At 36.6% G+C, this 24,579-nt stretch overlaps 1 protein-coding gene across 1 annotated transcript in view; it reads left to right on the top strand.

Annotated features, from left to right (window-relative positions):
• The window catches only part of tubgcp5 (tubulin gamma complex component 5), a 55,962-nt gene that overhangs the window by 16,593 nt on the left and 14,790 nt on the right, over positions 1–24,579 (top strand). Inside the window, exons 11-15 of the mRNA XM_062039287.1 lie at positions 6,148–6,350; positions 6,414–6,529; positions 7,615–7,877; positions 10,247–10,445; positions 23,925–24,113. Coding sequence (XP_061895271.1) covers positions 6,148–6,350; positions 6,414–6,529; positions 7,615–7,877; positions 10,247–10,445; positions 23,925–24,113 — 970 coding nt within the window. The remainder of the gene's footprint in view (positions 1–6,147; positions 6,351–6,413; positions 6,530–7,614; positions 7,878–10,246; positions 10,446–23,924; positions 24,114–24,579) is intronic.

Genomic DNA, 24,579 nt, shown 5'->3' with positions numbered 1-24,579 from the left:
GTTCAAAAAGGCGTCCATCAAATAGTTCGAAAAGAGTTCGTAAAATAGTTCAAAAAGGAGGTTCAAAAAGAGGTCGTCTGGAAATTGGGCAGATCCTGCCTTCTCTCCGCTTTGAAGTCCTTGGGTTAGAACACTATCTTTCTGTTGATTACCATACATGAGAGAAAACAGAAAGCCCTTCATGTTGCTTTCCCCCTTACGCAGTGGAGTTTTACGAGCCTTCTTCTTGGTAGCTTTCAAAGACAGCTTTTGTCTTCTTGCCAGGAACTCATTTCAACACAAAGTATTGTAATAATTTAGATAGAATTATTCTGACAGTAGTAGTACCAGTGTTTCCCACACATTCATTTATTTGTGGCGGCCCGCCACGAAAGAATTACGTCCGCCACAAATAAAAACTTTTTTTTATTTTTTTTTTTAAATTTTATTTTATTTATTTTTTTGTCCTGTCCAGCTTCTCAGGCAAATCATATAGTTGATGTAGATGCCCATATCGGCTGTTCAGATTTACTTTACAAAAGAGAAGTGTAGGATACTTCTCTTGTTGCCTTATTTGTATTTGACCACTACTGTTTTCTGTTTATTTGTTACTGACTGTGGCAGGACACCTCTGCCTCTGTTTCACTTTATGTTGCTGGTAAATAATATGGTTGTAGTAGTAGGCTAAAGTTAAATTATTTAGTATGCACTAATTAAAGGGGCGGAGCTTTAAGAGACATTTTAGCTTTTATATTTTATAAGATGTATTTTTTGTAAGAACCACAATTAATAAATATATTTCAGTGAATAAATTATTGTTCAAATCTGTATATAAATATGTACATAAAGTGTTATAATTATATTGTAAAATGGATGGATGGATGGACGTTTAAAACAAAACTGTTATTATTAATTAGTAATTATACATTTTTTTGAGCCTTTTTAGAGAAAATCATATCATTGTAGTAAATTATGCAAATTACTTGATGATGTCATGGTGACCACGCCCATAGCCACGCCCCCACCGCCACAGGTATCTTGGCAGTTTATGGGAAACACTGAGTACGGTATACCGGTATTAGTATAGTACCGCGATACTAATGAATCATTGTGGCAGTGCTCTGCCGTGGGTTCCCCTGACCACCACACACTGGCACGAGAGCCCGCTATTCTGGTTACAATAATGTTTTTATCGAGTCCACTCTGCGGCAACCGCCCTCGACTTTTCACTCTCCGTTGTGCTCTCCAGCGTATGTCTTTCTCACTCTCTAGCTCCAACTCCAACCACGCGTCTCGTGCCGGCTGCTGCTAATAAGGGCGACGGGGGATTATATAACAAGCCCCAGCTGGGCAATCTACTCACCTGCCGCTGTCTTCGAGGCCGGTCCTTATACACCCCGCTCGGCGGCAGGCCCGCACACCACGCTCCCCTCCACAATCATATTCTGTACTATACCGCCTTTAAAATTTACCGGTCGCATCGGACGCATTTTGGCTTAAAAACTGACGGTAATATAACACTGAAACACCCTCAGGAAGAGGTGCTTTAAGACAAGGCTAGCTAGCTAGCGGCTAACATCCATCCGCAGTCGGCAGTGTTTTAGCTACTTCTAAATCACTAATCCTCGTCTCCACGGTGACAAATAAAGTAAGTTTCTTACAAGTAACATTATCACTGGAGGACGAGGAATCGCTAAACCTGCTTCACTACACACCGTAGCTCACCGGCATAAAAATGTAAACAAACGCCATTGTTTGATCGACACCTGACATCCACTTTAATGATACCAAGTACAGGAGCGTATCTAGTCGATACTACTATGATTACATCGATATTTTTTGGCATCACGCATTTGTTTTTTGTTTTATTCATATTATTTTTATAAACTCAGGAAATATGTCCCTGGACACATGAGGACTTTGAATATGACCAATGTATGATCCTGTAACTACTTGGTATCGGATCGATACCCAAATGTGTGGTATCATCCAAAACTAATGTAAAGTATCAAAGAAGAGAAGAATAAGTGATTATTACATTTTAACAGAAGTGTAGATAGAACATGTTGAAAGAGGAAATAAGCAGATATTAACGGTAAATGAACAAGTAGAATAATAATCAATTTTTACAGTTTGTCCTTAATAATGTAGACAAAATAATAGGTAGATAAATGATAATGGCTCTGCACCGAGGATGTCGTTGTGGCTTGTACAGCCCTTTGAGACACTTGTGATTTAGGGCTATATAAATAAACATTGATTGATTGATTGATTGACAATATGTTACTGCATACGTCAGCAGATTAATTAGGAGCCTTTGTTTGTTTACTTACTACTAAAAGACAAGCCTCCTTTTGCAAGTTTTCTTACTATGAAGTACAGAAAATATTGAACACAGTTTTTTATTGATATCGACTACATGTCTAGCACATTTTTTCATTGATATGGATCTATCGTGATGTATAGTGATATCATTTTATCGCCCAGACCTGGTTTAACGTCATGTCAATCAATCACACATTTTTCATACATAAATACATGCTCCTTTTGCAGTTTTCTTCCTATAAAGTAGAAAAAATACTATCAAGCACATTTTTTTATTGATATCGATTACATGTCTATCGTGATATATAGTGATATCAATTTATCGCCCAGCCCTGGTTTAACGTCATGTCAATCAATCAAACTTCTTTCATACATAAATACATGCTCCTTTTGCAAGTTTTCTTCCTATAAAGTAGAGAAAATATCCAACACATTTTTTTATTGTTATCGATTATGTGTCTATTGTGATATATAGTGATATCATTTTCTCGCCCATCTCTGGTTTTTTGTCATGTCAATCACACATTTTTCATGCATAAATACATGCTCCTTTTGCAGTTTTCTTCCTATAAAGTAGAAAAAATACTATCAAGCACATTTTTTTATTGATATCGATTACATGTCTATCGTGATATATAGTGATATCGTTTTATCGCCCAGCCCCGGTTTAACGTCATGTCAATCAATCACACTTTTTTCATACATACATACATGCTCCTTTTGCAGTTTTCTTCCTATAAAGTAGAGAAAATATCGAACGCATTTTTTTATTGATATCGATTACATGTCTATCATGATATATATAGTGATATCATTTTATCCCCCAGCCCTGGTTTAACGTCATGTCAATCACACTTTTTTCATACATAAATACATGCTCCTTTTGCAGTTTTCTTCCTATAAAGTAGAAAAAATACTATCAAGCACATTTTTTAATTGATATCGATTACATGTCTATCGTGATATATAGTGATATCGTTTTATCGCCCAGCCCTGGTTTAACGTCATGTCCATCAATCACACTTTTTTCATACATAAATACATGCTCCTAGAAGTTTCTTCCTATAAAGTAGAAAAAATATGGAACGCATTTTTTTTATTCATATCGATTACATGTCTATTGTGATATATAGTGATATCATTTTCACGCCCATCCCTGGTTTAACGTCATGTCAATCACATTTTTTTCATACATAAATACATGCTCCTTTTGCAGTTTTCTTCCTATAAAGTAGAACAAATACTATCAAACGCATTTTTTTATTGATATACATGTCTATCGTGATATATAGTGATATCATTTTATCGCCCAGCCCTGGTTTAACGTCATGTCAATCAATCACACATTTTTCATACATAAATACATGCTCCTTTTGCAGTTTTCTTCCTATAAAGTAGAAAAAATACTATCAAGCACATTTTTTTATTGATATCGATTACATGTCTATCGTGATATATAGTGATATCGTTTTATCGCCCAGCCCTGGTTTAACGTCATGTCAATCAATCACACTTTTTTCATACATAAATACATGCTCCTTTTTCAGTTTTCTTCCTATAAAGTAGAAAAGATACCGAACACATTTTTTTTATTGATATCGGTTACATGTCTATCGTGACATATTGTGATATCATTTTATCGCCCAGCCCTGGTTTAACGTTATGTCAATCACACATTTTTCATACATAAATACATGCTCCTTTTGCAGTTTTCTTCCTATAAAGTAGAAAAAATACTATCAAACGCATTTTTTTATTGATATCTTTTACATGTCTATCGTGATATATAGTGATATCATTTTATCGCCCAGCCCTGGTTTAACGTCATGTCAATCAATCACACTTTTTTCATACATAAATACGTGCTCCTAGGAGTTTCTCCCTATAAAGTAGAAAAAATATAGAACGCATTTTTTTTATTGATATCGATTACATGTCTATTGTGATATATAGTGATATCATTTTCACGCCCAGCCCTGGTTTAACGTCATGTCAATCACACATTTTTCATACATAAATACATGCTCCTTTTGCAGTTTTCTTCCTATAAAGTAGAAAAAATACTATCAAACGCATTTTTTTATTGATATCTTTTACATGTCTATCGTGATATATAGTGATATCATTTTCACGCCCAGCCCTGGTTTAACGTCATGTCAATCACACATTTTTCATACATAAATACATGCTCCTTTTGCAGTTTTCTTCCTATAAAGTAGAAAAAATACTATCAAGCACATTTTTGTATTGATATCTTTTACATTTCTGTTGTGATATATGGTGATATCATTTTATCGCCCAGCCCTGGTTTAACGTCATGTCAATCAATCACACTTTTTTCATACATAAATACATGCTCCTTTTGCAGTTTTCTTCCTATAATGTAGAAAAAATACTATCAAACACATTTTTTTAATTGATATCGATTACATGTCTATCGTGATATATATTGATATCATTTTCTCGCCCAGCCCTGGTTTAACGTCATGTCAATCAATCACACATTTTTCATGCATAAATAGATGCTCCTTTTGCAGTTTTCTTCCTATATAGTAGAAAAAATACTATCGAACACATTTTTTTTATTGATATCGATTACATGTCTATTGTGATATATGTAGTGATATCATTTTATCGGGCCTTGGATAAACGTTATGTCAATCAGACATTTTTCATACATAAATGCATGCTCCTTTTGCAGTTTTCTTCCTATAAAGTAGAAAAAATACTATCAAGCAAATTTTTTTATTGATATGGATTACATGTCTATCGTGATATATGGTGATATCATTTTATCGCCCAGCCCTGGTTTAATGTTATGTCAATCACACATTTTTCATACATAAATACATGCTCCTTTTGCAGTTTTCTTCCTATGAAGTAGAAAAAATACTATCAAACACATTTTTTAAATTTATATCGATTACATGTCTATCGTGATTATATAGTGATATCATTTTATCGGGCCCTGGTTTAACGTTATGTCAATCACACATTTTTCATACATAAATACATGCTCCTTTTGCAGTTTTCTTCCTATAAAGTAGAAAAAATACTATCAAGCAAATTTTTTTATTGATATGGATTACATGTCTATCGTGATATATGGTGATATCATTTTCTCGCCCAGCCCTGGTTTAACATCATGTCAATCAATCACACATTTTTCATACATAAATAGATGCTCCTTTTGCAGTTTTCTTCCTATATAGTAGAAAAAATACTATCGAACACATTTTTTTTATTGATATTGGTTACATGTCTATTGTGATATATATAGTGATATCATTTTATCAGGCCTTGGATAAACGTTATGTCAATCAGACATTTTTCATACATAAATACATGCTCCTTTTGCAGTTTTCTTCCTATAAAGTAGAAAAAATACTATCGAACACATTTTTTTTATTGATATCTTTTACATGTCTATCGTGATATATAGTGATATCATTTTATCCCCCAGCCCTGGTTTAACGTCATGTCAATCACACATTTTTCATACATACATACATGCTCCTAGGAGTTTCTTCCTATAAAGTAGAAAAAATATCGAACGCATTTTTTTATTGATATCGATTACATGTCTATTGTGATATATAGTGATATCATTTTATCCCCCAGCCCTGGTTTAACGTCATGTCAATCACACATTTTTCATACATAAATACATGCTCCTAGGAGTTTCTTCCTATAAAGTAGAAAAAATATCGAACGCATCTTTTTATTGATATCGATTACATGTCTATCGTGATATATAGTGATATCATTTTATCGCCCAGCCCTGGTTTAACGTCATGTTAATCAATCAAACCTATTTCAAATAAATACATGCTCCTTTTGCAGATGAAACCGTGACCCTGTTAGCCGTCCTGGAGCGCCTCGGTCCAAACCTGGCACAGATCAAAGTGCTCTACAAGGTCTTCTGCACCGGGGTGGCTGAGGTCCCCCCCGAGACCCCCAACGTGTTGCGGGCGTCCCACCTGCTCAACACTTTGTACAAAGCCATCAGCGAGTACGACAGCGTTGGGGAAGCTTCCGAGCAAACGGTGAGCGCTCGGCGTCGGCGTCAAGGTGAAGCAGCTTTGTAAGTTTGCCTGCTTCTCCACTAGGTGGCATTGCTCTTCTCACTGTGGACGGAGACCGTCAGACCCTATTTGGAGATAGTGGACGAGTGGATCGTCCACGGTCACCTGTTTGACCCCGCCAAAGAGTTCATCATCCAAAGGTAGTGTTTTGGAATTGTTCAAGAAGAGGGGAGAGGTGGAGGACGAGCCAAATACAGACTGTATCTGATTCAACATGGGAAAAGGCAGTAATACAGCATCAATCACAGAAGAAACCCATTTGTAGAGTAACCTTCGACCAGAAGACAATAACATTTGTGATCACCCTATTATAGCAGTCTCGGGATGTGTGGGGCACAAATTAGGGAACCTGAGTAGAACTATCTTGTTAAATGCTAAATGTCTTATCCAAAAGATTAAAAATAATCAAAATAATCCTAACAATCGTTAAGATTCTAATATTAGCCTTTTTGGGGGAATTTCTAGCATACACCTCGGTGTCAAATCGACCATCAAAAGGTTCAAAGAATCTGGAGAAATCACTGCACGTAAGCGATGATATTACGGACCTTCGATCCCTCAGGCGGTACTGCATCAAAAAGCGACATCAGTGTGTAAAGGATATCACCACATGGGCTCAGGAGCACTTCAGAAACCCACTGTCAGTAACTACAGTTGGTCGCTACATCTGTAAGTGCAAGTTGAAACTCTACTGTGCAAAGCGAAAGCCATTTATCAACAACACCCAGAAACGCCGCCGGCTTCGCTGGGCCCGAGCTCATCTAAGATGGACTGATGCAAAGTGGAAAAGTGTTCTGTGGTTTTGACGAGTCCACATTTCAAATTGTTTTTGGAAACTGTGGACGTCGTGTCCTCCGGACCAAAGAGGAAAAGAACCATCCGGATTGTTCTAGGCGCAAAGTGTAAAAGGCAGCATGTGTGATGGTATGGGGGTGTATTAGTGCCCAAGACATGGGTGACTTACACATCTGTGAAGGCGCCATTAATGCTGAAAGGTACATACAGCTTTTGGAGCAACATATGTTGCCATCCAAGCAACGTTACCATGGACGCCCCTGCTTATTTCAGCAAGACAATGCCAAGCCACGTGTTTCATTAACGTGGCTTCATAGTAAAAGAGTGCGGGTACTAGACTGGCCTGCCTGTAGTCCAGACTTGTCTCCCATTGAAAATGTGTGGCGGATGATACATGGCGGATGTTGAAAGAAGTCCTTACCTCCTTCAGGAACAAGGACGTGCCAGTCAACCACAGGGACTTCTGGTACGCCACCTACACGCTGTACAGCATATCTGAGACGGTGGAGAGCGAGACGAACGACGCGGCCAGCGGAAGCTCGGCGGGCGACGGCAGCACCGGCTTCAGGCAGCTCACCATGGTGTCCTTCCTCAAGCCCGTCCTCAAGCAGATCATCATGGCCGGCAAGTCCATGCAGCTGCTCAGGAACCTGGACTGTAAAGACCCCCAGCAGTCTGAGGGGTCCTCTAGAGGTCAGTGGAGGCTTTTTGGTCTGTTTTAGCTCCAAACGTGATGTTGCCTCTCTTGTAGGGATGTGAACATGCTAGCAGTGATCACCAGCCACTGTGTGCTTAGCTGTTGTGTAGCTGCTATAGCCTGGCAGGTTTACCTTTTGGAAATGACTTGACTAAAATAGAAGAAATTGTGTGCTTATTGGAGGACATTTAGATGTTGACTGCCTGTCAGGCTTGGCACAAGTAAACACTTTGCAGGACTGCTTGTATCGCACATGATATCACACACTAGTAATCACGCTGCAGGGCTGCTTGTATCGCACATGATATCCCACTCAAGTAAACATGCTACAGGACTGCTTGTATTGCACATGATATCCCACACAAGTAAACACGCTACAGGACTGCTTGTATCGCACATGGTATCACACACTAGTAATCACGCTGCAGGGCTGCTTGTATCACACATGATATCACACACAAGTAAACACGCTGCAGGACTGCTTGTATCGCACATGATATCACACACAAGTAAACACGCTGCAGTACTGATCGTATCACACATGATATCACAAACTAGTAAAAACGCTGCAGGACTGATTATATCGCACATGGTATCACACACTAGTAATCACGCTGCAGGGCTGCTTGTATCGCACATGATATCACACACAAGTAAACACGCTACAGGACTGCTTGTATTGCACGTGATATTACACACAAGTAAACACTTTGCAGGACTGCTTGTATCGCACATGATATCACACACAAGTAAACACGCTGCAGGACTGCTTGTATTGCACGTGATATAACACACAAGTAAACACTTTGCAGGACTGCTTGTATCGCACATGATATCACACACAAGTAAACACTTTGCAGGACTGCTTGTATCGCACATGATATCACACACAAGTAAACACGCTGCAGGACTGCTTGTATCGCACATGATATCACACACAAGTAAACACGCTGCAGGACTGATCGTATCACACATGATATCACACACTAGTAAAAACGCTGCAGGACTACTTATATCGCACATGGTATCACACACTAGTAATCACGCTGCAGGGCTGCTTGTATCGCACATGATATCCCACACAAGTAAACACGCTACAGGACTGTTTGTATTGCACGTGATATAACATACAAGTAAACACGCTGAAGGACTGCTTGTATCGCACATGGTATCACACACAAGTAAACACGCTGAAGGACTGCTTGTATCACACATGATATCACACACAAGTAAACACGCTGCAGGGCTGCTTGTATCACACATGATATCACACACTAGTAAACACGCTGCAGGACTGCTTATATCGCACATGGCATCACACACTAGTAATCACGCTGCAGGGCTGCTTGTATCGCACATGATATCCCACACAAGTAAACACGCTACAGGACTGCTTGTATCGCACATGATATCACATACTAGTAAACACGCTGCAGGACTGCTTATATCGCACATGGTATCACACACTAGTAATCACGCTGCAGGGCTGCTTGTATCGCACATGATATCCCACATAAGTAAACACGCTACAGGACTGCTTGTATCGCACATGATATCACACACAAGTAAACACTTTGCAGGACTGCTTGTATCGCACATGATATCACACACAAGTAAACACTTTGCAGGACTGCTTGTATCGCACATGATATCACACACAAGTAAACACTTTGCAGGACTGCTTGTATCGCACATGATATCACACACTAGTAAACACGCTGCAGGACTGCTTATATGGCACATGGCATCACACACTAGTAATCACGCTGCAGGGCTGCTTGTATCGCACATGATATCCCACACAAGTAAACACGCTACAGGACTGCTTGTATCGCACATGATATCACACACTAGTAAACACGCTGCAGGACTGCTTATATCGCACATGGTATCACACACTAGTAATCACGCTGCAGGGCTGCTTGTATCGCACATGATATCACACACAAGTAAACATGCTGCAGGACCGCTTGTATTGCACGTGATATCACACACAAGTAAACACGCTGCAGGACAGCTCGTATCACACATGATATCACACACAAGTAAACACTCTGCAGGACTGCTTTCATCACACATGATATCACACACAAGTAAACACGCTGCAGGACCGCTTGTATCGCACATGATATCACACACAAGTAAACATGCTGCAGGACCGCTTGTATTGCACATGATATCACACACAAGTAAACACGCTGCAGGACCGCTTGTATCACACATGATATCACACACAAGTAAACACTCTGCAGGACTGCTTTCATCACACATGATATCACACACAAGTAAACACGCTGCAGGACCGCTTGTATCGCACATGTTCCACGTGGGTAGAACTGAGACCGGTCCATGTTCTGCGTGGCAGATGCCGAGCGCAAGAGTCTGTACACGCTGTTCCTGGAGTCGGTGCAGTCGCGCCTGTGCAGCCAGGACCAGTCCCCCACAGGCATGGTGACGGAGCAGCAGGCCACCAGGAGGAGCCTGTTTAAGATGCAGTCCATCATCGCACAACACCTGGAGATGAACGACCTCCACGACCCCCTGCTGGCCATCAACTTTGCCAGGTGATCCAGACACTTGCACCTAAATGAACACACGGAGTACATATAATAATAATACGGTATACAAGAAGGTAAAATAGGTATATTTTCACTTGTTCAAAGATGTCATCTTCATCCTTCATGATGGTCATTTGAGCAGCTGGGACCGATCATGCAACCAATGATTTCACTTTCATTTTCTTTGACGCACTGCCAGCAGAAGAGTCTGACTCACACTGGATGAATGAGCTAAAAAGAGTGACTTCCTCGCCTACATATTCTTCCACTAGTTCTCCTTTTCCTGTCGTCCGCTATTTGTCATTTCTAGGAGTCCGTCATGAACATAAAACAAACATGGTCGTGACCTTCATGCAATAGTTGCTGTGGGTTTATCAGTTAGTTAGCAAAATAACTCCAAATGTTAGGGTTAGAAACGGGATAATCAACACCTGATTAGGTTTTGGGCTGATCTGGATCAAATTCTTCTAGGACTGTATCACAATAAACTTGATTTATATTGTCAAGTTCAAACACTGATGACATCTATTAAACGAGACAAGAAGCAAGGAATTAAACAGAAACAGAATGAAATTTGGCTCAATTGAGGAGAGACGTCTGGACTGTACTCTTGGACAGTCTCACCACGCTCCTGACGAAAGATTGTACGCCTCCTCTTTTATTTGGACTTTCCCTGATTACATGGCAACAGCTGTTTCTACGGGAGGGGGGTTGTAAACAGCCATCACCTTTGATTACAGAACAGTTCAGAGAAAAGGTTGTAAAAGAGTTCACAGAAAAGGTCGTAAAACAGTTCAAAGAAGAGGTCCCTGGAAGGTGGTCAGGTCCTGCTTCCTCTTCGCTTTGTAGATCTCGGGTCAAGACAATATCTTTCTGTTGAGTACAATACATCAAAGAAACAGAACACCTTCATGTTGCTTCCCATCCTACACAGTGGAGTTTTACAAGCCTTTTGTTTGGTAGGATCAAAGACAGCTTTTGTCTGCTCGCCGGGAACTCATGGCGTTTTGTGATAACTTATATACAATTATTCTGACATATATGGTTTGATATAAAAAATGATTGACATTTTTATCACCTATGGAAATTAAGGAGCAGATCAGGTTCAAACACTGATGACATCTATTAAACGAGACAAGAAGCAAGGAATTAAACAGAAACAGAATGAAATTTGGCTCAATTGAGGAGAGACGTCTGGACTGTACTCTTGGACGGTCTCACCACGCTCCTGACGAAAGATTGTCCGCCTCCTGTTTTATTTGGACTTTCCCTGATTACATGGCAACAGCTGTTTCTAAGGGAGGGGGGTCGTAAACAGCCATCACCTTTGGTTACGGAACAGTTCAAAGAAAAGGTTGTAAAAGAGTTCGTAAGAAAAGGTCGTAAAACAGTTCAAAGAAGAGGTCCCTGGAGTGGAGTCAGGTCCTGCTTCCTCTTCGCTTTGTAGTTCTCGGGTCAAGACAGTATCTTTCTGTTGATTACAATACATCAAAGACACCAAACACCTTCATGTTGCTTCCCATCCTACATTGTGGAGTTTTACAAGCCTTTTGTTTGGTAGGATCAAAGACAGCTTTTGTCTGCTCGCCGGGAACTCATGGCGTTTTGTGATAACTTAGATACAATTATTCTGACATATATGGTTTGATATCAAAAATGATTGACATTTTTATCACCTATGGAAATTAAGGAGCAGATCAGGTTCAAACACTGATGACATCTATTAAACGAGACAAGAAGCAAGGAATTAAACAGAAACAGAATGAAATTTGGCTCAATTGAGGAGAGACGTCTGGACTGTACTCTTGGACGGTCTCACCACGCTCCTGACGAAAGATTGTCCGCCTCCTGTTTTATTTGGACTTTCCCTGATTACATGGCAACAGCTGTTTCTAAGGGAGGGGGGTCGTAAACAGCCATCACCTTTGGTTACGGAACAGTTCAAAGAAAAGGTTGTAAAAGAGTTCGTAAGAAAAGGTCGTAAAACAGTTCAAAGAAGAGGTCCCTGGAGTGGAGTCAGGTCCTGCTTCCTCTTCGCTTTGTAGTTCTCGGGTCAAGACAGTATCTTTCTGTTGATTACAATACATCAAAGACACCAAACACCTTCATGTTGCTTCCCATCCTACATTGTGGAGTTTTACAAGCCTTTTGTTTGGTAGGATCAAAGACAGCTTTTGTCTGCTCGCCGGGAACTCGTGGCGTTTTGTGATAACTTAGATACAATTATTCTGACATATATGGTTTGATATCAAAAATGATTGACATTTTTATCACCTATGGAAATTAAGGAGCAGATCAGGTTCAAACACTGATGACATCTATTAAACGAGACAAGAAGCAAGGAATTAAACAGAAACAGAATGAAATTTGGCTCAATTGAGGAGAGACGTCTGGACTGTACTCTTGGACGGTCTCACCACGCTCCTGACGAAAGATTGTCCGCCTCCTGTTTTATTTGGACTTTCCCTGATTACATGGCAACAGCTGTTTCTAAGGGAGGGGGGTCGTAAACAGCCATCACCTTTGGTTACGGAACAGTTCAAAGAAAAGGTTGTAAAAGAGTTCACAGAAAAGGTCGTAAAACAGTTCAAAGAAGAGGTCCCTGGAGTGGAGTCAGGTCCTGCTTCCTCTTCGCTTTGTAGTTCTCGGGTCAAGACAGTATCTTTCTGTTGATTACAATACATCAAAGACACACAACACCTTCATGTTGCTTCCCATCCTACACAGTGGAGTTTTACAAGCCTTCTTCTTGGTAGGATCAAAGACAGCTTTTGTCTTCTCGCCGGGAACTCATGGCAACACAAAGTTTTGTGATAACTTAGATACAATTATTCTGACATGCATGGTTTGATATCAAAAATGATTGACATTTTTATCACCTATGGAAATTAAGACGCAGGAGAAAAATGTATTTTATTTGAAAAGTAGCTCCCTGTGATCGTAATCCCTCAGCTATCAAGGCAGAAAGGAAACGTCAACACAAACAATGTCAACAAAATAGTCAAATCACATTGAAGACTTAACAATAAGATCTTAAAAATAAGGAATATGTAAGAAATGCTTCATAAAGTGTAAGAAAATAGTGCAAAGTGTGAAAATGTAAACATAGAGAAACCTGAGAAGAACTATTTTCTGCAGGTTTAGTGGCAGGAAATAACATCTGTGTAACATGAATTTGCCATGTTATTCTTATTTAACTATGGAAAGGAATTTGGGTTTTGCAGTAATTGTTTAAATATTATTAATATATCGGTCGATATTTTTTAAGATTTATGAAAAATTAGGAGCAGGAGAAAAATATATTTGATTTAAAAAGTAACTTCCTGTGATTGTAATCCTTCAGCTATCAAGGCAGAAGGGAAATGTCAACACAATCATAGAAAACACTCAAACAATGTCAACAAAATATTCAAATCACATTCAACACTTAACAAAAAGGTCTTCAAATTAAGGAATATGTAAGAAATGCTTCATAAAGTGTAAGAAAATAGTGCAAAGTGTGAAAATTTAATCATAGAGAAACCTGAGAAGAACTTAAATACATGAATACATGCTCCTTTTGCAGTTTTCGTCCTATATAGTAGAAAAAATACTCTCATTTTTTTATTGATATGGATTACGTGTCTATCGTGATATATAGTGATATCATTTTATCACCCAGCCCTGGTTTAACGTCATGTCAATCAATCAGATTTTTTCATACATAAATACATGCTCCTTTTGCAGTTTTCGTCCTATATAGTAGAAAAAATACTCTCATTTTTTTATTGATATGGATTACGTGTCTATCGTGATATATAGTGATATCATTTTATCACCCAGCCCTGGTTTAACGTCATGTCAATCAATCAGATTTTTTCATACATAAATACATGCTCCTTTTGCAGTTTTCGTCCTATATAGTAGAAAAAATACTCTCATTTTTTTATTGATATGGATTACGTGTCTATCGTGATATATAGTGATATCATTTAATCGCCCAGCCCTGGTTTAATGTTATGTCAATCAGACATTTTTCATACATAAATACATGCTCCTTTTGCAGTTTTCTTCCTATGAAGTAGGAAAAATACTATCATGCACATTTTTTATTGATATCGATTACATGTCTATCGTGATATATAGTGATATCATTTAATCGCCCAGCCCTGGTTTAACGTCATGTCAATCAATCAGACATTTTTCATACATAAATACATGCTCCTTTTGCAGTTTTCGTCCTATATAGTAGAAAAAATACTCTCATTTTTTTCTTGATATGGATTACGTGTCTATCGTGATATATAGTGATATCATTTAATCGCCCAGCCCTGGTTTAATGTTATGTCAATCAGACATTTTTCATACATAAATACATGCTCCTTTTGCAGTTTTCTTCCTATAAAGTAGAAAAAATACTATCGAACACATTTTTTATTGATATCGATTACATGTCTATCGTGATATATAGTGATATCATTTAATTGCCCAGCCCTGGTTTAACGTCATGTCAATCAATCAGATTTTGTCATACATAAATACATGCTCCTTTTGCAGTTTTCGTCCTATATAGTACAAAAAATACTCTCATTTTTTATTGATATGGATTACGTGTCTATCGTGATATATAGTGATATCATTTAATCGCCCAGCCCTGGTTTAATGTTATGTCAATCACACATTTTTCATGCATAAATACATGCTCCTTTTGCAGTTTTCTTCCTATGAAGTAGGAAAAATACTATCATGCACATTTTTTATTCATATCGATTACATGTCTATCGTGATATATAGTGATATCATTTAATCGCCCAGCCCTGGTTTAACATCATGTCAATCAATCAGATTTTGTCATACATAAATACATGCTCCTTTTGCCATTTTCGTCCTATATAGTAGAAAAAATACTCTCATTTTTTTATTGATATGGATTACGTGTCTATCGTGATATATAGTGATATCATTTAATCGCCCAGCCCTGGTTTAATGTTATGTCAATCACACATTTTTCATGCATAAATACATGCTCCTTTTGCAGTTTTCTTCCTATAAAGTAGAAAAAATACTATCATGCACATTTTTTATTGATATCGATTACATGTCTATCATGATATATAGTGATATCATTTTATCGCCCAGCCCTGGTTTAAGGTCATGTCAATCAATCACACATTTTTCATACATAAATACATGCTCCTTTTGCAGTTTTCGTCCTATATAGTAGAAAAAATACTCTCATTTTTTTATTGATATGGATTACGTGTCTATCGTGATATATAGTGATATCATTTAATCGCCCAGCCCTGGTTTAATGTTATGTCAATCACACATTTTTCATGCATAAATACATGCTCCTTTTGCAGTTTTCTTCCTATGAAGTAGGAAAAATACTATCATGCACATTTTTTATTCATATCGATTACATGTCTATCGTGATATATAGTGATATCATTTAATCGCCCAGCCCTGGTTTAACATCATGTCAATCAATCAGATTTTGTCATACATAAATACATGCTCCTTTTGCAGTTTTCGTCCTATATAGTAGAAAAAATACTCTCATTTTTTTATTGATATGGATTACGTGTCTATCGTGATATATAGTGATATCATTTAATCGCCCAGCCCTGGTTTAATGTTATGTCAATCAGACAATTTTCATACATAAATACATGCTCCTTTTGCAGTTTTCGTCCTATATAGTAGAAAAAATACTCTAATTTTTTTATTGATATGGATTACGTGTCTATCGTGATATATAGTGATATCATTTAATCGCCCAGCCCTGGTTTAACGTCATGTCAATCACACATTTTTCATGCATAAATACATGCTCCTTTTGCAGTTTTCTTCCTATGAAGTAGGAAAAATACTATCATGCACATTTTTCATTGATATCGATTACATGTCTATCGTGATATATAGTGATATCATTTAATCGCCCAGCCCTGGTTTAACGTCATGTCAATCAATCAGATTTTTTCATACATAAATACATGCTCCTTTTGCAGTTTCCTTCCTATAAAGTAGAAAAAATACTATCGAACGCATTTTTTATTGATATCGATTACATGTCTATCATGATATATAGTGATATCATTTTATCACCCAGCCCTGGTTTAACGTCATGTCAATCACACATTTTTCATGCATAAATACATGCTCCTTTTGCAGTTTTCTTCCTATGAAGTAGGAAAAATACTATCATGCACATTTTTTATTGATATCGATTACATGTCTATCGTGATATATAGTGATATCATTTAATCGCCCAGCCCTGGTTTAACGTCATGTCAATCAATCAGATTTTTTCATACATAAATACATGCTCCTTTTGCAGTTTTCGTGCTATATAGTAGAAAAAATACTCTCATTTTTTTATTGATATGGATTACGTGTCTATCGTGATATATAGTGATATCATTTAATCGCCCAGCCCTGGTTTAATGTTATGTCAATCAGACATTTTTCATACATAAATACATGCTCCTTTTGCAGTTTTCTTCCTATGAAGTAGGAAAAATACTATCATGCACATTTTTTATTGATATCGATTACATGTCTATCGTGATATATAGTGATATCATTTAATCGCCCAGCCCTGGTTTAACGTCATGTCAATCAATCAGATTTTTTCATACATAAATACATGCTCCTTTTGCAGTTTTCGTCCTATATAGTAGAAAAAATACTCTCATTTTTTTATTGATATGGATTACGTGTCTATCGTGATATATAGTGATATCATTTAATCGCCCAGCCCTGGTTTAATGTTATGTCAATCAAGACATTTTTCATACATAAATACATGCTCCTTTTGCAGTTTTCTTCCTATAAAGTAGGAAAAATACTATCATGCACATTTTTTATTCATATCGATTACATGTCTATCGTGATATATAGTGATATCATTTAATCGCCCAGCCCTGGTTTAACGTCATGTCAATCAATCAGATTTTTTCATACATAAATACATGCTCCTTTTGCAGTTTTCTTCCTATATAGTAGAAAAAATACTCTCATTTTTTTATTGATATGGATTACGTGTCTATCGTGATATATAGTGATATCATTTAATCGCCCAGCCCTGGTTTAACGTCATGTCAATCAGACATTTTTCATACATAAATACATGCTCCTTTTGCAGTTTTCTTCCTATATAGTAGAAAAAATACTCTCATTTTTTTATTGATATGGATTACGTGTCTATCGTGATATATAGTGATATCATTTAATCGCCCAGCCCAGGTATAATGTTATGTCAATCACACATTTTTCATGCATAAATACATGCTCCTTTTGCAGTTTTCTTCCTATGAAGTAGGAAAAATACTATCATGCACATTTTTTATTGATATCGATTACATGTTTATCGTGATGTATAGTGATATCATTTAATCGCCCAGCCCTGGTTTAACGTCATGTCAATCAATCAGATTTTTTCATACATAAATACATGCTCCTTTTGCAGTTTTCGTCCTATATAGTAGAAAAAATACTCTCATTTTTTTATTGATATGGATTACGTGTCTATCGTGATATATAGTGATATCATTTAATCGCCCAGCCCTGGTTTAATGTTATGTCAATCAGACATTTTTCATACATAAATACATGCTCCTTTTGCAGTTTTCTTCCTATAAAGTAGGAAAAATTCTATCGAACGCATTTTTTATTGATATCGATTACATGTCTATCGTGATATATAGTGATATCATTTAATCGCCCAGCCCTGGTTTAACGTCATGTCAATCAATCACACATTTTTCATACATAAATACATGCTCCTTTTGCAGTTTTCGTCCTATATAGTAGAAAAAATACTCTCATTTTTTTATTGATATGGATTACGTGTCTATCATGATATATAGTGATATCATTTTATCACCCAGCCCTGGTTTAACGTCATGTCAATCACACATTTTTCATACATAAATACATGCTCCTTTTGCAGTTTTCTTCCTATAAAGTAGAAAAAATACTATCATGCACATTTTTTATTGATATCGATTACATGTCTATCGTGATATATAGTGATATCATTTAATCGCCCAGCCCTGGTTTAACGTCATGTCAATCAATCAGATTTTTTCATACATAAATACATGCTCCTTTTGCAGTTTTCGTCCTATATAGTAGAAAAAATACTCTCATTTTTTTATTGATATGGATTACGTGTCTATCATGATATATAGTGATATCATTTTATCACCCAGCCCTGATTTAACGTCATGTCAATCACACATTTTTCATACATAAATACATGCTCCTTTTGCAGTTTTCTTCCTATGAAGTAGGAAAAATACTATCATGCACATTTTTTATTGATATCGATTACATGTCTATCGTGATATATAGTGATATCATTTAATCGCCCAGCCCTGGTTTAACGTCATGTCAATCAATCACACATTTTTCATACATAAATACATGCTCCTTTTGCAGTTTTCTTCCTATAAAGTAGAAAAAATACTATCGAATGCATTTTTTTGTTGATATGGATTACGTGTCTATCATGATATATAGTGATATCATTTTATCACCCAGCCCTGGTTTAACGTCATGTCAATCACACATTTTTCATACATAAATACATGCTCCTTTTGCAGTTTTCTTCCTATAAAGTAGAAAAAATACTATCATGCACATTTTTTATTGATATCGATTACATGTCTATCGTGATATATAGTGATATCATTTAATCGCCCAGCCCTGGTTTAACGTCATGTCAATCAATCAGATTTTTTCATACATAAATACATGCTCCTTTTTCAGTTTTCGTCCTATATAGTAGAAAAAATACTCTCATTTTTTTATTGATATGGATTACGTGTCTATCGTGATATATAGTGATATCATTTAATCTCCCAGCCCTGGTTTAATGTTATGTCAATCAGACATTTTTCATACATAAATACATGCTCCTTTTGCAGTTTTCGTCCTATATAGTAGAAAAAATACTCTCATTTTTTTATTGATATGGATTACGTGTCTATCGTGATATATAGTGATATCATTTAATCGCCCAGCCCTGGTTTAATGTTATGTCAATCAGACATTTTTCATACATAAATACATGCTCCTTTTGCAGTTTTCTTCCTATAAAGTAGAAAAAATACTATCGAACGCATTTTTTTATTGATATCGATTACATGTCTATCATGATATATAGTGATATCATTTTATCGCCCAGCCCTGGTTTAACGTCATGTCAATCAATCACACATTTTTCATACATAAATACATGCTCCTTTTGCAGTTTTCTTCCTATAAAGTAGAACAAATAATATCAAATACATTTTTTATTGATATCGATTACGTGTCTATCATAATATACAGTATAGTGATATCATTTCATCACACAGCCCTGGTTTAACGTCATGTCAATCAATCAGACTTTTTTCATACATAAATACATGCTCCTTTTGCAGTTTTCGTCCTATATAGTAGAAAAAATACTCTCATTTTTTTATTGATATGGATTACGTGTCTATCGTGATATATAGTGATATCATTTAATCGCCCAGCCCTGGTTTAATGTTATGTCAATCAGACATTTTCCATACATAAATACATGCTCCTTTTGCAGTTTTCTTCCTATAAAGTAGAAAAAATACTATCGAACGCATTTTTTATTGATATCGATTACATGTCTATCATGATATATAGTGATATCATTTTATCGCCCAGCCCTGGTTTAACGTCATGTCAATCAATCACACATTTTTCATACATAAATACATGCTCCTTTTGCAGTTTTCTTCCTATGAAGTAGGAAAAATACTATCATGCACATTTTTTATTGATATCGATTACATGTCTATCGTGATATATAGTGATATCATTTAATCGCCCAGCCCTGGTTTAACGTCATGTCAATCAATCAGATTTTGTCATACATAAATACATGCTCCTTTTGCAGTTTTGGTCCTATATAGTAGAAAAAATACTCTCATTTTTTTATTGATATGGATTACGTGTCTATCGTGATATATAGTGATATCATTTAATCGCCCAGCCCTGGTTTAATGTTATGTCAATCAGACATTTTCCATACATAAATACATGCTCCTTTTGCAGTTTTCTTCCTATAAAGTAGAAAAAATACTATCGAACGCATTTTTTATTGATATCGATTACATGTCTATCATGATATATAGTGATATCATTTTATCGCCCAGCCCTGGTTTAACGTCATGTCAATCAATCACACATTTTTCATACATAAATACATGCTCCTGTTGCAGTTTTCTTCCTATAAAGTAGAACAAATAATATCAAATACATTTTTTATTGATATCGATTACTGTCAAGACTTGATTCTTGGGTTGTGTTCCTCCGGAAGGCAAAGGAAAATTGGCGCGTGCAAGACGTGAATTTAAATACATGATTTAATTTTAACAAATTAAAAAAAAGGAATAAACAAAAGGCGCTCACAGTGGAGGTAAAAAACTTGACTAGGAAAACAAAAGGCGCGCACAAAGGCGGAAATACAAAACTTGGTAATAAACACAAAACTTGCATAAATGCAGAAACTATGAACAATTAAACAAAAACACTCACTGTGGCATAAATGAACAAAACTTACTTGGCAAAGAACTGTGACATGACATGAAGCAGAGTGCTGAAATACTGTGAGGACGCCAGGACGAACAACAGAAACAGACAGATTTAAATAGTGACGTGATCAGTGAAAACAGGTGCGTGACAAGACAGGTGAACCAGGTGAAACTAATGGTTGACCATGGAAACCAAACCAAACAAGGAAGTGCAACCAGGAACTAAAAAGAGTCCAAAAAACAAACACATGGCCAAAACAAAAACATGAACAGACATGACAATTACGTGTCTATCATGATATACAGTAAAGTGATATCATTTCATCACACAGCCCTGGTTTTACGTCATGTCAATCAATCAGACTTTTTTCATACATAAATACATGCTCCTTTTGCAGTTTTCGTCCTATATAGTAGAAAAAATACTCTCATTTTTTTATTGATATGGATTACGTGTCTATCGTGATGTATAGTGATATCATTTAATCGCCCAGCCCTGGTTTAATGTTATGTCAATCAGACATTTTTCATACATAAATACATGCTCCTTTTGCAGTTTTCTTCCTATAAAGTAGAAAAAATACTATCGAACGCATTTTTTTATTGATATCGATTACATGTCTGTCATGATATATAGTGATATCATTTTATCGCCCAGCCCTGGTTTAACGTCATGTCAATCAATCACACATTTTTCATACATAAATACATGCTCCTTTTGCAGTTTTCTTCCTATAAAGTAGAAAAAATACTATCATGCACATTTTTTATTGATATCGATTACATGTCTATCGTGATATATAGTGATATCATTTAATCGCCCAGCCCTGGTTTAACGTCATGTCAATCAATCAGATTTTTTCATACATAAATACATGCTCCTTTTGCAGTTTTCGTCCTATATAGTAGAAAAAATACTCTCATTTTTTTATTGATATGGATTACGTGTCTATCGTGATATATAGTGATATCATTTTATCACCCAGCCCTGGTTTAACGTCATGTCAATCACACATTTTTCATACATAAATACATGCTCCTTTTGCAGTTTTCTTCCTGTGAAGTAGGAAAAATACTATCATGCACATTTTTTATTGATATCGAATACATGTCTATCGTGATATATAGTGATATCATTTTATCGCACAGCCCTGGTTTAACGTCATGTCAATCAATCAGATTTTTTCATACATAAATACATGCTCCTTTTGTAGTTTTCGTCCTATATAGTAGAAAAAATACTCTCATTTTTTTATTGATATGGATTACGTGTCTATCGTGATATATAGTGATATCATTTAATCGCCCAGCCCTGGTTTAATGTTATGTCAATCAGACATTTTTCATACATACATACATGCTCCTTTTGCAGTTTTCTTCCTATAAAGTAGAAAAAATACTATCATGCACATTTTTTATTGATATTGATTACATGTCTATCGTGATATATAGTGATATCATTTAATCGCCCAGCCCTGGTTTAACGTCATGTCAATCAATCAGATTTTTTCATACATAAATACATGCTCCTTTTGCAGTTTTCGTCCTATATAGTAGAAAAAATACTCTCATTTTTTTATTGGTATGGATTACGTGTCTATCGTGATATATAGTGATATCATTTAATCGCCCAGCCCTGGTTTAATGTTATGTCAATCAGACATTTTTCATACATAAATACATGCTCCTTTTGCAGTTTTCTTCCTATAAAGTAGAAAAAATACTATCGAACGCATTTTTTATTGATATCGATTACATGTCTATCGTGATATATAGTGATATCATTTTATCGCCCAGCCCTGGTTTAACGTCATGTCAATCACACATTTTTCATACATAAATACATGCTCCTTTTGCAGTTTTTTTCCTATGAAGTAGGAAAAATACTATCATGCACATTTTTTATTGATATTGATTACATGTCTATCGTGATATATAGTGATATCATTTAATCGCCCAGCCCTGGTTTAACGTCATGTCAATCAATCAGATTTTTTCATACATAAATACATGCTCCTTTTGCAGTTTTCGTCCTATATAGTAGAAAAAATACTCTCATTTTTTTATTGATATGGATTACGTGTCTATCGTGATATATAGTGATATCATTTAATCGCCCAGCCCTGGTTTAGTGTTATGTCAATCAGACATTTTTCATACATAAATACATGCTCCTTTTGCAGTTTTCTTCCTATAAAGTAGAAAAAATACTATCGAACGCATTTTTTATTGATATCGATTACATGTCTATCATGATATATAGTGATATCATTTTATCGCCCAGCCCTGGTTTAATGTTATGTCAATCAATCACACATTTTTCATACATAAATACATGCTCCTTTTGCAGTTTCCTTCCTATAAAGTAGAACAAATAATATCAAATACATTTTTTATTGATATCGATTACGTGTCTATCATGATATACAGTAAAGTGATATCATTTCATCACACAGCCCTGGTTTTACGTCATGTCAATCAATCAGACTTTTTTCATACATGAATACATGCTCCTTTTGCAGTTTTCTTCCTATGTAGTAGAAAAAATACTATCATTTTTTTATTGATATGGATTACGTGTCTATAGTGATATATAGTGATATCATGTTTACATTACTTTACATTTCTGTGTGTGTATGCTAGCGGCTTGCAGAGACAAAGATAGTAGACGACTGACAAGAGGCCTCACTCTGTTTCTTCCATTCTGCCTTAGATAACTCAAAAAGCTCGGGATAACGGTCTGGATTGAGGATTTTTTTTTTACTGGTGGGACCTGGTGGAGGGTGTTCTCTCCTAGTCCTTCTCTAGTTGGAGAAGTAACCATGCACCATGTCCTTCACTTCTCTGGCCTGAGGCTCTATTTACGTCCAAAATGCTTGCCTTGCAAAGAGGAAGTGACATTTTGAGGAAAGGAGAAGTTGTCTAACCGGACGTGTGTTTTGCTCAGGCTCTACTTGGAGCAGAGCGACTTCCACCAGCGCTTCTCCAAGGACGACTTCACCGTGGACCGCTCCTCCCAGGCGGTCACCTGCCAGACCTTCCAGCTCACCTTGCGCTCCTGCCTCTACCCTCACATCCAGAAGCGCTACATCGAGTGCTGCGGGAACCTCATGAAGACGCTGAAGAAGGACTACAAGTAAGAGCAGATTGGTCCTGCGACTCAGGGCCAATCCAAAGAAAAAGCAAATCACACGCACGGCATCTCACAGAAGTCCACGGCAAGTGTTTTGGTCCTGGCTTGACAATACACTAGAAAGTGGAGCTGCCATTTACACAACGTGTAATGATTGAATAGACTGCAAAGACCAGATATTTAACATTCGAACTGGAAAACGTTGTTATTTTTTGCAAATATTAGCTCATTTGGAATTTGATGCCTGCAACATGTTTCATAAAAGCTGGCACGAGTGGCAAAAAAGACTGAGAATGTTGAGGAATGCTCATTTAAACACTTAGTTGGAACATCCCACAGGTGAACAGGCTAATTGGGAACAGGTGGGTGCCGTGGTTGCGTATAAAAGCAGCTTCCATTCACAAACAAGGGTGGGGCGAGGGTCACCACTTTGTCAACAAAATGCGTGAGCAAATCGTCCAACAATTTA

The sequence above is a fragment of the Entelurus aequoreus genome, linkage group LG27 (assembly GCF_033978785.1).
Source record: "Entelurus aequoreus isolate RoL-2023_Sb linkage group LG27, RoL_Eaeq_v1.1, whole genome shotgun sequence".
Classification (NCBI taxonomy): Eukaryota; Metazoa; Chordata; class Actinopteri; order Syngnathiformes; family Syngnathidae; genus Entelurus; species Entelurus aequoreus.
The sequence above is the reverse complement of the archived record's forward strand: the minus strand, read 5'-3'. Positions and strand labels throughout refer to the sequence as shown.